This window comes from Eubalaena glacialis, chromosome 3, assembly GCF_028564815.1.
Source record: "Eubalaena glacialis isolate mEubGla1 chromosome 3, mEubGla1.1.hap2.+ XY, whole genome shotgun sequence".
NCBI lineage: Eukaryota > Metazoa > Chordata > Mammalia > Artiodactyla > Balaenidae > Eubalaena > Eubalaena glacialis.
This window is the reverse complement of record NC_083718.1, coordinates 175,413,264-175,427,968: the sequence shown is the minus strand read 5'-3', so window position 1 is coordinate 175,427,968 and position 14,705 is coordinate 175,413,264. Positions and strand designations below refer to the sequence as shown.

Below are 14,705 nucleotides of genomic sequence, written 5' to 3'. Positions count from 1 at the left end.
TGGACAGCACTAAATCTAGTCTCTTGGTACAATTTCTGTCAGCGCCTGCTTGCTATATTGTCCACGGGTTATGTAATGACGTGGTATCACACCTGGGCAACTGCATCCCACTTATGTAATGACAGGCAGTCTGGGAATATGCACGAGTTATCTTCTGTGTTACAAAGCCTAGGAGAGACTGAACACAGTTGTCCTGGCCACACCCAAACAACAAGGTCAGGTTAGACAAGGACTGACAGGACTTCATGGGGTGATTATGAAAAAAAAAAAATGGAGAAAGTGTACATTCTTTTCAGGATACTGGGTAGTAAAAAGAAAATGAACTAATAAAGAAAGAGAAAATAGGCAAGTCTCAAGGCCAAAGGAAAAGACCACTGTAGAAGTGAAATCTCAGAAGTGGCACATATCCATAGCAACTAGCCAAACCTCTTACATAAGGTCATAATCAAAGCAGGTGCTTTTCTGTTACCAGCTAAGTGAAGGTGAAAATGATCTTAGCATTATGTCATCAATTCATTGCAGAAGTCTCCCTTACAAGGAAATCCTTGAGTTCTATAACTTTACTATAGTAATAGAAATTATATGTCCAGGAATGTATATATCCAAGTCTAAATTTGTACATTTAAATTTTTCATAGGGTCAAATTTAAGAGCAGCTCTTATCCAATACAATGTTCTACCATAGAAGTATTCTATTATCTGCACTTTCCAGTAAGTGGTTACTTAAAATTCAGTTCCTCAGTCATACTAGCCAACTTCTCAAGTGGTCAATAGCCACGGTGGCTGGTGGCTGTCTTAATGGGAAATGCAGGTAAAATACTGGACAGCACAGCTTTAGTTAATACAATATTACATTCCACTTGAGGATTCTTCACCATCTTTTTGAAGTCAACTTCTACTTACAAATTTAGGACTTAAGCCTGCTCATCTATTATCTAATTTCTGGGTGTTTGTCTTTTCCCAGGTTTTTTGTCTTGCCTCTAATATTCTCCTCATCCTATTCTCTAACTTGTTATCCCTGCCTATTGAAAGTCTATTTCATTATTTCCCAAACTAAAGAGTCTGTTCAAAATTATGGCAAGATTCCAAGGAGTAGAAAAGAAAAACATTCAAGCAATCAGTAGTACCCACCCCCATCACTAAAATAAAACCTCATGCATGTTTTTGGTCTACTAGGATTTTTATTTTTTGCTTAGGTTCTAGCAAGACATGTTTTGTTGCTAAAGCCTAGCACATAGGCAAAATAAATTCATTAAGCTGGCATTTTACGTTTAATCCAAACATTTGATCTATTAAGTCAAATTAACACTTGGAGAGACCATCTAAAACTGGCTTAAATCTTCCTAGTTTTGGTATCCACTAGTATGTATTAACAGGCAAAACCACAAAAATCCATAATCAGCTAACGTTTAAACCAACTGCCCAGACCTTTCAGTTAAGTGTAACATTCATCTCTAAATTTTTATGTGCTTAGTTAAGGTCTTTCCCAGCTAGAGTAAGAAGCAATGAAGAATTTCAAATCAATGAATACTTTTTAAAACATAATAAGAAAAAAATGCAAAGAAACCTCTGATTTTATACCCCAATGAGGCATTCTGTTTCAACCCTTCTCTGGCTGAGTTTCCTGCCGTGAAGCTCAATTCTTCCAGGACAACACTATGCCAGTATTCTCTTAAGTCTTAGGCCAAACTTCCCAAATTTTAATGAGTATCTACATCAACCGGGAGTACTTTACAAATCAGCTTCTAATTCAGTTCTGGGGTAGATGTGAGATTCAGCATTTCTCACAAACTCTCAGGTAAGATCACTGAGCCCTATGCTGTCAGTCCACGGATTTGGATCTGGGATTAGCAAGGCTTTAAACAAGAGATACCACCTCATTCTTCGTCATTAAATAAAAACCCATTATGTAAAATATACACAATAAAAACAAATGATAAAAACAAATTTATTAACAAAATATATACAACACAAACAGTTCAACTACTGTTTGTCTTAAAAATTTCACTTCTACATAACCAATCCATATTATATAAAACATTTACAAGTATATATACAAGAATGCCACCTGTGCGTAACCTCTGGTCCATTTGTGCTATCTCCTATCTGCAAGAGAAATCTAAAATGTTAATATTTAAATATTAAGTATTTACATCTTTCTGTGTTGTCATCTGTAATTGCAACAATTATCACTAAATGGTTCAAAGGAATGGAATAATGCTGGAAACAAACTCACAAAAAAAAAGCGCATTTCAGGCAACCTTAGCTATTGATGTTCTTTTCGACAGGTATCCACAGTCCATATGGACTTTTCTTCTTATCTATTCTTGGGGATCCTGAAGAGGTCTCTTCAGCAGTAGCTTTAGCTGATTTCTGAAGCAATGGCTTTGCTACAGAATTCTGTAAGGGAACAAGTTCTTAAGTCAGCTTTCCAAACAAATATTATTATACATATTTAAAATATTTGTTTTTTACAAAATACATTAAATAATTCCATTTAAGACTAGAACTTAAAAAAGACACCAACCAAATAAATGCAAAGCCACGGACCGCACTTGCAACTTGATTTAATCAAATCAGACATATGCAAGGCACACTGCAATAGTGAAGTATTAAAAATAGTTTTGAAATTTTGTTTAAGCCCTTAGCTGATTTTAAAATATTCTGACTACAGGATATTCTGAGACTTGTTTTTTGAATATTTTAACAGTTAAAAAGGATAATGGGAATACTTAAAAGGAGGACAAAATATTGAGACTGAGAATGTAGATATTAGATAGGAGCCCATTATATTGGTCACTTGTAAGAACCATACAAAAAAAATTTTTTTAATTCTATTTATTTAGTGGCTTAGTAGGCCTCGAATTATCAGCATAAAAACAATGAGCCAACAAAAATAAAAACCCACATAACAGAAATATGTTTAAGGCCAGTTTTTGAGTGATCAATGCTTAGATATACTTACATTAGAGCTAAAAGCTATGCTTTTCTGCTGGGAAGACTTCTTGTTGGGATTTTCTGTTTCATCTTCTATTAACTTATCCGACGGCTAGACAGGTAAGAGAAAGTAAATTTTAAAAAACCATACCCTAATAGGTATAAAAAGCAGCCCAATTGTATTACAAATTCACTTGTAGAGACACAAATCAAGTTGGATGTAACCAAATAGTTAACATCCTAAAATAAACAACATAGTACTCTGTTGAGTTTTCCCCATAACAAAATTGATTCGATGATAGGCTTAAGACACTCTTCCCCATAAAGCAGTATTGTATCCCCCTGATGCAAATTCAAGTAACTTTGAAACTCAAGTCATACCAGAAAACACCTAGTTTCAAAGAACTACGGCATTTGCCCATCCAGCTGGGCACCTAACCGTCTGAAAAAGCGACTGAACTAAGATCTTTTTTGTCCACCACAATACTTAGGCAAACCCACATCTGGGTCTGAATGACAGGAGATAACCCATCTTTCCTATGTTAGCTGAGTGTTACCGATTCCTAACTACCTTAAACCTTTAAGCTATGAATTTTATGCTGCACATTTCTGGAGAATTGTAATAAACTTATCTGCAAGTGAAGCAGGCCTCTTCTTCTGTAATCTCTCAAAACATCTGGAATATATTGCATATATTATGAAAGGGACATCTATATCAGATGCCCCACCATTACAAAGTACACTTTTGTTTAGTTTCGTACCTGTCCCAAATTCTAGCATGCACAGGGATCTACCAACAAAAAACTAAGCTTTCAGTGTGTCAACATAAACTTCAAATTAGTTAAACCTCTGATGCTTTTGCCCATGTATCAATTACCAACAGATTTTCTTCATCAATGTCTGGAGACCACATTCATGATTTCTATAAGACAGAAATAAAGCAGATAAACTATACTGTATGTTGAGTACAGAATCTGTGGGAACATAATGCTGCAAATGAGGGCTACAGATAAATACTCCGTAAAAAACTAGCTAGAAAAACGTGGTAACTACATAGAAATCACCAAAGTACCAGCTACAATTATGAAAGTAATTAGTACTGTGTCAACTGAAAATAAAGTTCATTAGTCTCCCATTTTCACGGGGGGAGACTATCCAGTATTGTCAGATCTGTTATTTTAAATTATATTTAGCTAGCCTTTCCAGGAAGCAGTCTAAGGCAAATCACATAAAAATGGCTAATCAGATCTTTCTGGTAGTAGTTTTCTGAAGATTTTGTTTGGATAAATCTAAAATATTTACCTCAGACTTTGCACCATTATTCAGTACAGCTGTTCCATGGTTGGTTTCTTTAGATACAGAAACAGTTCTGAGACTAGCTGGCAAGTCAAAGTTGGCTGTTCCTAATGCTTTTGTGGCATTGGCTTTTGCTATTTCTAACAGCTCCATTCGATCTACAAAAGAAACACAAAATGTTCATTTATCCTGTAGTATTTCTCCAGAAAACTCAAAAATCACAAACTATGTTTGTGCTTTTAAACTAGTAACATCCAGACGTTTACACGGTACTTCCACATGTAAGATATATTTCTATTGATGGAAAAAGAACTCTACTTATTTTGCTGAGAAAAACAAGCATCCCTAAATAACAAGTAAAAGCACAGGGTGGGTAAATAACTGACTCCCTGACATTTTCAAGGCTCCACCCAGAACCGCCCTCCACTAAGCCATTAAACGTGCACAGCGTTACTCCCAAGGGGAAAGCATGCCGTCCATTTTAAAACTGGGCGCCCACTACAGTGTAGTTTTAACTATTAACCTACTGGAGTCCTTTCTCTTTCCCCCAACGCCTCTCTCGACGGCCGACGACTCACCCTTCTCACTCAGACGAAATGGGGTTGGGCTCCGCGACCTGGTCCGGGATCGCCCCCTCCAGCCTCTGCGCTCCTCCGGGTAGACGGTGCAGCCGAAGCCGTAGTAACGGCGGTCCCGCGCGAAGGCGTAGGCCCTCCGGTAAGGCAAGCGGCCGCGGGAGCGGGGGCGGCTGAGGGACCGGTAGGACCTCCTGGAGGAGCCGTGGTGCCTCTCCCGGTACCGGCGGCTGCGGAGGCGCGAGCGGCTCCGCGAGTAGGAGCGCGAGTGGCTCCGCGAATAGGAGCGCGAGTAGCGCCGGTACCTCCTCCGGTGGCGCCTTCGGGAGCGAGACCTCGACCTGCTCCTCCGCCGGGGCGCGCTGCGGCTGCGGCTCCGCGACCACGACCGACTCCAGACGATGGATCGGGACGGAGAGCTCCGGGGAGAGCGGCTCCCGGACGCTGAGGACAGCCGGCTGGACGGGCCCGACCGCGACGACGAGGGGGAGGCCTTGTGCAGCGAGCCCGGCCACAGATCGTTCACGTAGCTGGACATCTCGGACGGCAGCTTCCGAGCTTCCTTTTCTTCGACGACCCCTGCCCGAAAACTCAGTTCCTAAAAACAAACGAGAGGAAACAAAATAGAAGTGAAGTCCCGAAGTGAGCCGCGCGGGCAGCCTCGGGCCGAGAAAGAAACGAGCCTCCCGGCCTCCGGAACTCCGGGCTGTGGCGCCGCCTGCTGCCGGCCTTCCCGCCCCGCCACCGTCCCCGTCCACGCCCCGCGGGGCCCACAGGGCCCCGGCTACGCTCGCCTTGAAGTAACCGGCCGCAGGGCCACCCCGTCACCAGAAAACCCACCACGGGCCGTCGACGCCTCACTCAAGGAGAGAAAGGCCCAACGGACGCCTTCCTTCTGAAGTTAAGGACGGAGAGAGGCTTTTCGCTGCTTCTCCTGAACGGCGGACTCACAACCTCGGCCGCCCCCGTCCAACGTCCAAAAGCGAACTGAATCGGGGCGCGACAGACGTGTCGAAAAGACCAGAAGCTGGCGCCCCGCGCCTGCGCAGAGACGTTGCGTGATGGGCGTGGCTCCCCTCTCGTCCAACCGCCGCTCCCCTCCTCTCTCCACCCCGAGCCCCACCCTCCGCCTCACCCAATGGCCTCCAGGATGCGCATGCGCGCCCTAGCACGGAAGGTGGGTGGGGGGAGCCGCCGCTCCATCCGGGTAGCAGCCTGTGGCTATTTGGTATTCTTGGCTGAAACCGGGTGAAAACGAGGTGGCCTCGCGCCGGCTACACGGGACTCTGGGACTGTGTGCCTGGCCGATGTTAACTGGGTCGTTGCCTCCCCTTCGGGCTGTGCCTCCCTGGACCCTTCTTGGCCACTTCCTCCTGACCCGTGTCCGGCCGGCGGGCCGCCTTCCCTCGGACGTCACAGGATGCCTGTCAATGCATTATCTTAGAAAACGTTTTTTACTCCCGTGTTTTGGCTAGGAAAAGTCAGAAAGGTGGAGACAGAATGCGAAGGGCACTCATAGCTGACCTTTAAGTTAGTCTAAAGATTCAGAATGACGTCTGAGATGTCTATTCTGAGGACAGTGTTCTTGGTGCTAAGGATTAAACAATGGTGACTGTTTTATTTCCAGGGATTTATAAGTAGGATACATTTTAGACATATTTATTGTTAATAAAGCATGACAATTGCCTTGAAATAATTTTTCATCGAATGAACTAACCACTTATGTAAGGAGAATTAGTCCTATGAGCTGCTTTGCAAGTCAATGCTGCTTTGCAGGCATTTTTACAAAAGCTACTTTCTTGGGAGGGAGATACGAAATCACTTATCCTGGATTATATAGGGTGGGCCTAATCTAATCACCTGAGAGATTAAAAGCGCGAGAAGAATTCCACATTTTATTGCTGCTTCTGAAATGTGGGGTCTCCACAAGGACCCCTGAGAGACGTCCAGGAGCTAAGGATGGCTCCCAGCTGGCAGCACCAAGGAAACAGAGATCTCAGTCCTATGACCTCAGAAGTGAATTCCTCCAACACCTGAAGGAGCAGTGCTGGGGATTCTCTCCTAGGTTTACGAAAAGAATGCACTCACTGCCCTGCTGACACCTTGACTTTACCTCAGTGAGACGTCTCACCTACAGAACTGTCAGGTAATAAGTTGGGATTGATTTAAGCCACTAAGTCTGTGGCTCTTTGTTACTGAAGCAATAGAAAACTAATATTCACCAAAATTTTATAGCTTTTTTCCATACACATCTTGTACTTGTCTTGCTAGGTGTATTCTAAAATATTTTGATGGTACTTGTGGCTTGCAAATAGTATCCTTCTGAGGCAGGAGATAGATGAGCCCCAGGCTGAACAGTTTCTCCCCTGTGGACAGAAACTCTATAATAGCAGAAACTCCATAAAAGCAGGATGATGGAGGAGGCTGGGCCCTGCCCAGAAAAGAGGTAAAAGACCACGTATTCCTCATTCTTGAAGTCAAGGAGACTTCACCGACTACGCATGCACAGAAAGGCTCCTTGGAGATCAAAAAGGGAGGGGGCGCCACCTCATAGTAAGTGATGCCAACTACCCATAGGCCTCTTCACTAGAATCCATCTTGGCTAAGAGACGCACACGCACACAGGGGAGGATGGTGAGAGGTACCAAATACGGACTTAGAACCAGGCAAAGCAAGATGATTGGTCAAAGGAAACCCGGAGGAAATGCCCCATAAAAGTGATTCAAACTGCCAGGAGGGCAAGACTCTCTCTCTGAGCCCGCACGTGTGTCTATCCGCACGTACTGTAGTCTTTTTCCTCCTAATAAACAATTTACTTGCTTCACTACTTTCCGTCTCCATGTGGAAATTCATTTCTACACAGCTGATGGGCCAGGGCCTTGTCCCGGGCCACTGGTCCCCTGTGGTCTAGTGGTTAGGATTCAGTGCTCTCACTGCCGCTGCCCAACCTCAATCTCTGGCCGGGAACCGAAATCCTGCTGCAAGCCACTGCAGGCCAAGGCCACCCAAGATCACTTTTTGTTAAAGGTTCACTTTGTTTTATGTGTTTTGAAAGGTACACAACATCTAGTTAGGTGAATAACACCTACCTGAGTGTTTACACCCAGTATGAAAGATTTTGTCATTCGATAGGTAAATTCAACCCATTTACATTTATTGGAGTAACTGCAATATTGATCTTATCTTTTCCATTGGTGCCTATTATTTATTTTATAATACTTTGCTTTTTTCACTTCTTCCCATTTTATTTTGCCAGCCTAATCAAGTATCTCTTTCTTCCTCCTGCTGTTCATTTAGAGGTTCTGCAATGCTTCATCATACCATTAATGCTTTAAGGGTTATCTTTTTAGCGCTGTGAAACATATTTTAACCTGTTCCTCCTCCCCCATATCTCCTTCCATAAATATTTATAGAATGTTTACTGTATTAGATGGTGTAGGATAGGTTAAGAAAAATTTAGTAGTCCTTTCCCCTACCAAAATTAAATTTTTTCATTAATTTTAATAACAGCTAATTTTGTGACAGGTGAGGAAATCCGAAGATATATAAAGTAAAAGCTAATAATCCATTCCCTAGAAGTATGGAATCCTCTAAAAGAGGTCCCCATTCTTCTTCCCCATAACTTAGAAGTAACCAATGTTAACATTTTCAAACTCTTTCAAATATACAAGCATATGGTATTTTTTATGAATATGGGCTCATTCTAAACAAACTGATTTGAAACTTGTTCTTATAATCAATATCCTTTAAGACAAACCATTTAGATCTAATTTATTTCCAATCAGCTATCTAATATTCCATTGTCTAGAAAAACCAGAAATTAATCTTTTATCCCTTATTGCTTATTCATGGACATTCATGTGGTATCCAGTTTTTCCACCACTAAAAACTATGCCTTGGAACCAAAGTCAGAGTCCAAAAACATAAGAACAGTTGCAGAGTGGAGCTCCTCCACTGGCTCTTAATACATGGCTTCAAGGTCAACAGAGCCATGTCCAGTATACAACTTGGAGCAGCTGATTGCAATGAAGACTCCAGCACTACTGGAGGAGTTACCTCCAAAGTACCTGAGATAGTAGCTCAGGAAGTAAGCTTAGCTCTCTCAGATGACAGGATAAGACGAACTTGTAACCATGGAGCTCCTCTAGAGAGTGAGAGCTGCAAAGAGGAATTCTGACACAGAAGACATATTCATTGATCTTAGGTCAGAGATGAGTTGAGATGAGACATCTCTGTTGTTAGAGCTGCTATAGAATCATTAGCTACAGTCCACCAGTGCAGCATTCAACACAAAGGTCAATAAACTCCAGCCTGATGTGACGTTCCTGTCTTCCAAGAGGTCCCAAGGAACTCCTGCCATTGGTTCAAACATCACCCCATGTGGGCTCGCCACTCCACTGCCTGTGATCACTGAGCCTCACTATAACTAGGCTGTTATTCCTACTGCTCCTCCAGATGGCTGTTTCTTGGGTTGGTAGCTCTGGCATGGAAATACTAGGCTTGCAATGCTATTCAGGAGGCACCCCTCGATGTAGCAGTTTGACACAGCTGTTTCCTGCCATGAAGACTTATCACAGGAGGATGTTATCTACAGTATCACCATGGAAGCTGACCACCGTGTCCCCATTGCAGCCACCATTGAGAGGAGTTAGGAAGTCTCCTGTACCATGTCATTTGGCTTTTGGGTGTCTACTCAGAAGCCAGGAAAAGCAAGCAAACAGCACACAAATCCAGATGTGTACCTGTCAATAGCATTCCCAATAACCCACAAAAATGGTGTCATTACAATATAAGGACTGATCGGTGCCTCTGCCTAAGAATGTGACATTTGTGTCCATGCCTAATGGCCACCTGTATTGCTTGTTTGAGGATTGCTCTACTCTGCACAGCAATATAACTCTTCAGTGCACACCTTTGCTCACTAGAGCGCTGCTCCTCAATCAGACGAGCCGTCTCGGCCATACCCACCTGAACATCAGAGGAACCATAACTAACTGTACGTCTGTGGATTATAAGACCTGCACAAGGAATTTGACTTCAGTAAAGGCACAGTCAGAGGCAATGTAATAACGAGAATGTCAATGGGTCCAGAATAGAAAAAGGAGAAATACTGCACAAGGCTACACTATTGATTCTGTAAGAGACTTCCTTTTCAAAGGATATACGTCATGCAATCTACTCTGTGTCCTGCTCCCTCAAGTTTCTCACAGCCTTTACTTGACCATACTCAATTTTTGCAACCTTGGCTCAACAACCAAATAATCACAGATATTATCTCACGAGACTCAGCACTTGTCTTGCCCTATGTAAAGATAAACTATTCTGTCCTCAATCTAACAACAGGTGAGCTTTGCTTCAAGGTAGAATGCAATGCAACTGTGATGTTTTATCAGTGGAACAGGATCTCATACAGCAATTTGCCTTCCATAGGCAAAGGACCATACATATCAGCCAGTTTGGCCAATAAGACAAATGTGCTCCAGGTAGCCAGAACTGGCCATCGCCCCCATGTTCAAAACCATTTCATCAAACCCCATTAATGGATAAACTTTTACTGGGAGACTTCCATCAGGACCTTATAGCAAGCTTTCAGGTGCTGGATACTTTGTATTATGTGATTGGACCTAAATCTGATTTCTCTGGAATGTTCTAAGCATCTCATGATGAGTCCACCCACCTGAATATTTTTTAATGACATACTGGGTTACCTGCATTTGCTTTCCTCAATCCACCAGTCTGGCTTGGAGATTTGACCTCTTGGGCAGCCTGGCTTGGTGGGATATTATACGTTATAATGCTTGCAACTTTACTAGGAGCCAGAGTCACACTTTAAGCCACTTTAAGTACTGGTACTTTTATTGTTATATGATAAAGTCTCAAAAGTGGGATTTCTGGGTTAAAGTTTTTGTGTGATTTAATATATTACCATATTGCTTTCCAAAAAGCAACAATGTCTTGAGAGAAAGCCTTTCTGATCCCCCAGACCAGTTAATTTTCCCTAGTATAGGTTATCCTATTTTCCTGTGCCTCATATTTTTAGCATTTATCACAACTGTAATAACGTTTTAATTCATTTTGTAATGTGTCATTTTCCTGCTAGAATATAAACTACATAAGGACAGGCTTGTTTTTATTGTACCCCAGTATTCCAGACAGTACATGGCATATGGAAGGCACTCAGTTGATGTTTACTGAATAAGCAAATGGCATAGACTCTCAAATAAATCTTGAAGGGCAGGCAGAGGGAAAGAAAGGAAATATTTTATTTTATTTTATTTATTTATTGTCCACACCACGCGGCTTGCAGGATCTTAGTTCCCCAACCAGGGATCAAACCCAGGCCCACGGCAGTAAAAGCGCCAAGTCCTAACCACTGGACCGCCAGGGAATTCTGGAAAGGAAGGGAATGTTTTAGACAGGAACAAAGTTCTTAGCAAAATGTTAGAAATAGAATTGCCCATTTTGTAATTTGGGGACAGAAAACAAACCAGCTTGGCTAGAGCAACAAGTTTGTGGTGCGGAATTTTGGAAGATCAAGCTGGAGATGTAGAATTGGGGCAGATCATGGGGAACCATGAATGTGAACATCTGCTTATCAAGCAGCAGGGTCCTAGTTTGTCAGAAATACTGAATCTACCTTTCAAAAGCTGACTGAATACATTGAGATGGTAAATAGCTTTACTTGATTGGAAGGAAGAAAACACTTGCAGGATTTGGGGAACAGGGTTCAAAAGGCTTTTAACCCTAACATATGCTCCCCTTAAACAGACACCTAAAACAGTCAGCTATACTATAAAAATGCATAATCTCACAACTTATTATGCACTATAGAATGCAACGATAAAATACTGCCCATAATGAACACCTTTAGCTTCCTTTCTATAACTTTCAGAATCCTCTGTCATGAAGACAAATTCATGCACTAAAGGAATTTTAAACTATTTTTCCTTGACATTCTGTGAAAATGTTTTGACTAAAAGTACAGAAAACAACAGGGCATAGTTGACATCGACAATAGCAGTTTCCATGGGTTACTGGGAATGAAAACCAGATTGGAATAGACTCAAGAAAAAAAAAATAAGAAAAGAGGATGTCAAGATAGTAGGTTTGGGCAAATTAGAGGAGTTTTTTAATTGAGATATAATGTACATAGCAAAACATTCATCCTTTTAAAGTATACAACTCAGTGGTTTTTAGTATACTCACAAGGTTGTGTAACCATAACCACTAATTCCAGAACTTTTTCATCCCCCCAAAAAGAAACTCCTTACCCATTGGCAACATGCCTCATTCCCCTCAGTCCCTTGCAACCACTGATCTACTTTCTGTCTCTATGGATTTGCCTATTATGGACATTTCATATAAAAGGAATTCTACAACATGTGGTCTTTTGTGTGTGGCTTCTTTCACTTGGCATGTTTTAAGAGTTCAGCCTTGTTGTAGCATGCATCCATACTTCATCCCTTTTTATGGCTAAATGATATTCCACTGTATGTATATACCACACTTTGTTTATCCATTCACTGGTTGATGGACATTTGGGTTGTTTCTATTTTTTGGCTATTATGAATAATGCTGCTGTGAACATCCATGTACAAGTTTTTGTGTGAACAAATGTCTTCGGTTCTCTTGGGTACATTGCTGGAGTGGAATTGCTGGGTCATTTGATAACACTATGTTTAACTTTTTGTGGGACTGTCAAACTGTTTTTCACAGTGACGGCACCATTTTACATTCTTACCAGGCATGTATGAGGGTTCTAATTTCTGTACATCCTTGCCAACACTTTTCCTTTAAAAAAAAATCATAATCATCATAGTGGATATAAATTTAGAGAGTTTTGCTGTAAAGAGAAGCAAAGAATTGGGCTGGTGGCTAGAGAGGGTGGTTCTATCAAGGTTTTTTTGTTTTTGTTTTTTATTTTAAGATGGGATATATTATAGCATGTTTGTATACTGATGGTAATAATCTAGTAGAGAGGGGAAAATGGGTTATGTAGGAGAGAGATTGTACAGTTGTGGAGCCATGTTCTTGAGTAGGAGAGGGGGTAGGTCCAGAGGACAAGTGGAAGAGTTGGCCTTACATGGGACCACAGACAGTTTACCCAATATGGTGGTGCTGTGGTCTGAATGTTTGTGCCCAAGCTCATATATTGAAATCTAATCCCCAAGGTGATTAAATTAGGAGGTGGGGCCCTTGGGGGTGATTAGGTTATGAGGGTGGGGCTTCATGATTGGGATTAGTGCCCTTATAAAAGGAACCCTGGAGAGATTCCTCATCTTTTCTACCATGTGAGGACACAGCAAGAAGTCAGTAGTCTGCAACCCATAAGAAGCCCTTTACCAGAACCTGACCATATTGGCACCCTGTTCTTGAACTTCCAGCTTTCAGAAATGTGAGAAATGAACTTTTGTTTAAGCCCCCCAGTCTGTGGTACTTTGTTATAGCAGCCCGAATGGACTAAAACAGGTGGGAAGGCAGAGCAGGAGTACAAATGAAGGTAAGATGATAGCTTGGTGGTGAGCACTTGTGGAAATCCCTTTGTGATTTTTACCCCAGTGAAATGAGCAGCTGAGATTGAGGAGGGGCAGGAGATATTAAAGATCTGAAGAGAAAGAAGAAGGTCCAATGTAATCTTTTAGGATGAAATTGACTAGATAGAGTAGGACAGCTAGGCATCACTTGAAGTTAGTGATCATGAGTTCAAAAGAAGACCAGTCAGTACTATTTTTTTCTCCAACATCTGATCTTCTCTTACCATAGAGGTTTTCAGTATTTAAATGAATGAAAAATAAAGTGAGTTAATACTGAGTTTATGTTGCATGCACAAAGAGAAATGCTTTATGCCAGATTTTATTTAAATTAAAGACCACATAAGAGCAAAGAATAGCACATCCTAGTTCAATTTTTCTGATCAAGGTAATTAGATTAAACAAGGATTTCATTTTAGTACACTTATTTCTCTTGAGGATGACGTTGCTGAATAAAGAAGGATTTAAAACTGACAACTAGTTTTGAATCTGTCCATCTACATGTTATTTTCAGAAAAGGAGGAAACTAGAAGTAAACGGTAGCTGTAGGATCTGGTATTCTCCAGAAATTTCTTTCTAAAATTCTGAACTGTGCTTGATTATCCATTTATTAATTCATTCAACAAGCATTTTCTCCATATATCCATTTTTACCAGTTACAGGAAAAACAAAACTCAATTAAACATGATTCCTAACTCGAAGTACATCAGTGAAAGTGGCGAGTCCTAACCACTGAACCACCAGGGAATTCCCGAGGCAAATATACTTTTATTTGAAACAATTCTTTTAGATAACTTGGTCCTATGTACCATCACATAAAATTAGCACTGATAATTAGAAAATGTTATGAAATTTGTAAAATAAAAAGCTCAAACATTAATAAGTTTAATACATTATATATAAAGTCTTTCTGGCAGGGCTTCTACTTTTTTTTAACAGTAAACATGCTCATAAAGACCACTTTGTATACATGTGCCACATCTTCTTTATCCATTCATCTGTCGATGGACACTTAGGTTGCTTCCATGTCCTGGCTATTGTAAATAGAGCTGCAATTAACATTGTGGTACATGACTCTTTTTGAATTATGGTTTTCTCAGGGTATATGCCCAGTGGTGGACATGGGGAGGGGGAAGGGTAAGCTGGGACGAAGTGAGAGAGTGGCCTGGACTTATATATACTACCAAATGTAAAATAGCTAGCTAGTGGGAAGCAGCCGCATAGCACAGGGAGATCAGCTCCGTGCTTTGTGACCACCTAGAGGGGTGGATAGGGAGGGTGGGAGGGAGATGCAAGAGGGAGGAGATATGGGGATATATGTAAATGTATAGCTGATTCACTATGTTATAAAGCAGAAACTAACACAC

At 41.4% G+C, this 14,705-nt stretch overlaps 1 protein-coding gene across 2 annotated transcripts; it reads right to left on the bottom strand.

The window, feature by feature from the left end:
* Positions 1 to 1,931: 1,931 nt before the first annotated feature.
* Positions 1,932 to 5,827, bottom strand: RSRP1 (arginine and serine rich protein 1). 2 transcript variants are annotated; one of them, XM_061186977.1, is made up of 5 exons: positions 5,648 to 5,826; positions 4,811 to 5,405; positions 4,239 to 4,390; positions 2,965 to 3,048; positions 1,932 to 2,399 (listed from the first exon to the last, which is right to left on the bottom strand). In XM_061186977.1, exons 2-5 carry the CDS (start codon positions 5,343 to 5,345, stop codon positions 2,262 to 2,264), a joined length of 909 nt encoding a protein of 302 aa, XP_061042960.1. In that variant the 5' UTR covers positions 5,346 to 5,405; positions 5,648 to 5,826; the 3' UTR covers positions 1,932 to 2,261. The 2 variants fall into 2 exon arrangements, with proteins under 2 accessions (XP_061042960.1, XP_061042961.1); XM_061186978.1 differs by lacking the exons at positions 1,932 to 2,399; positions 2,965 to 3,048 and adding an exon at positions 3,062 to 3,858 and having other exon boundaries at positions 5,648 to 5,827.
* Between the last annotated feature and the right edge of the window lie 8,878 nt (positions 5,828 to 14,705).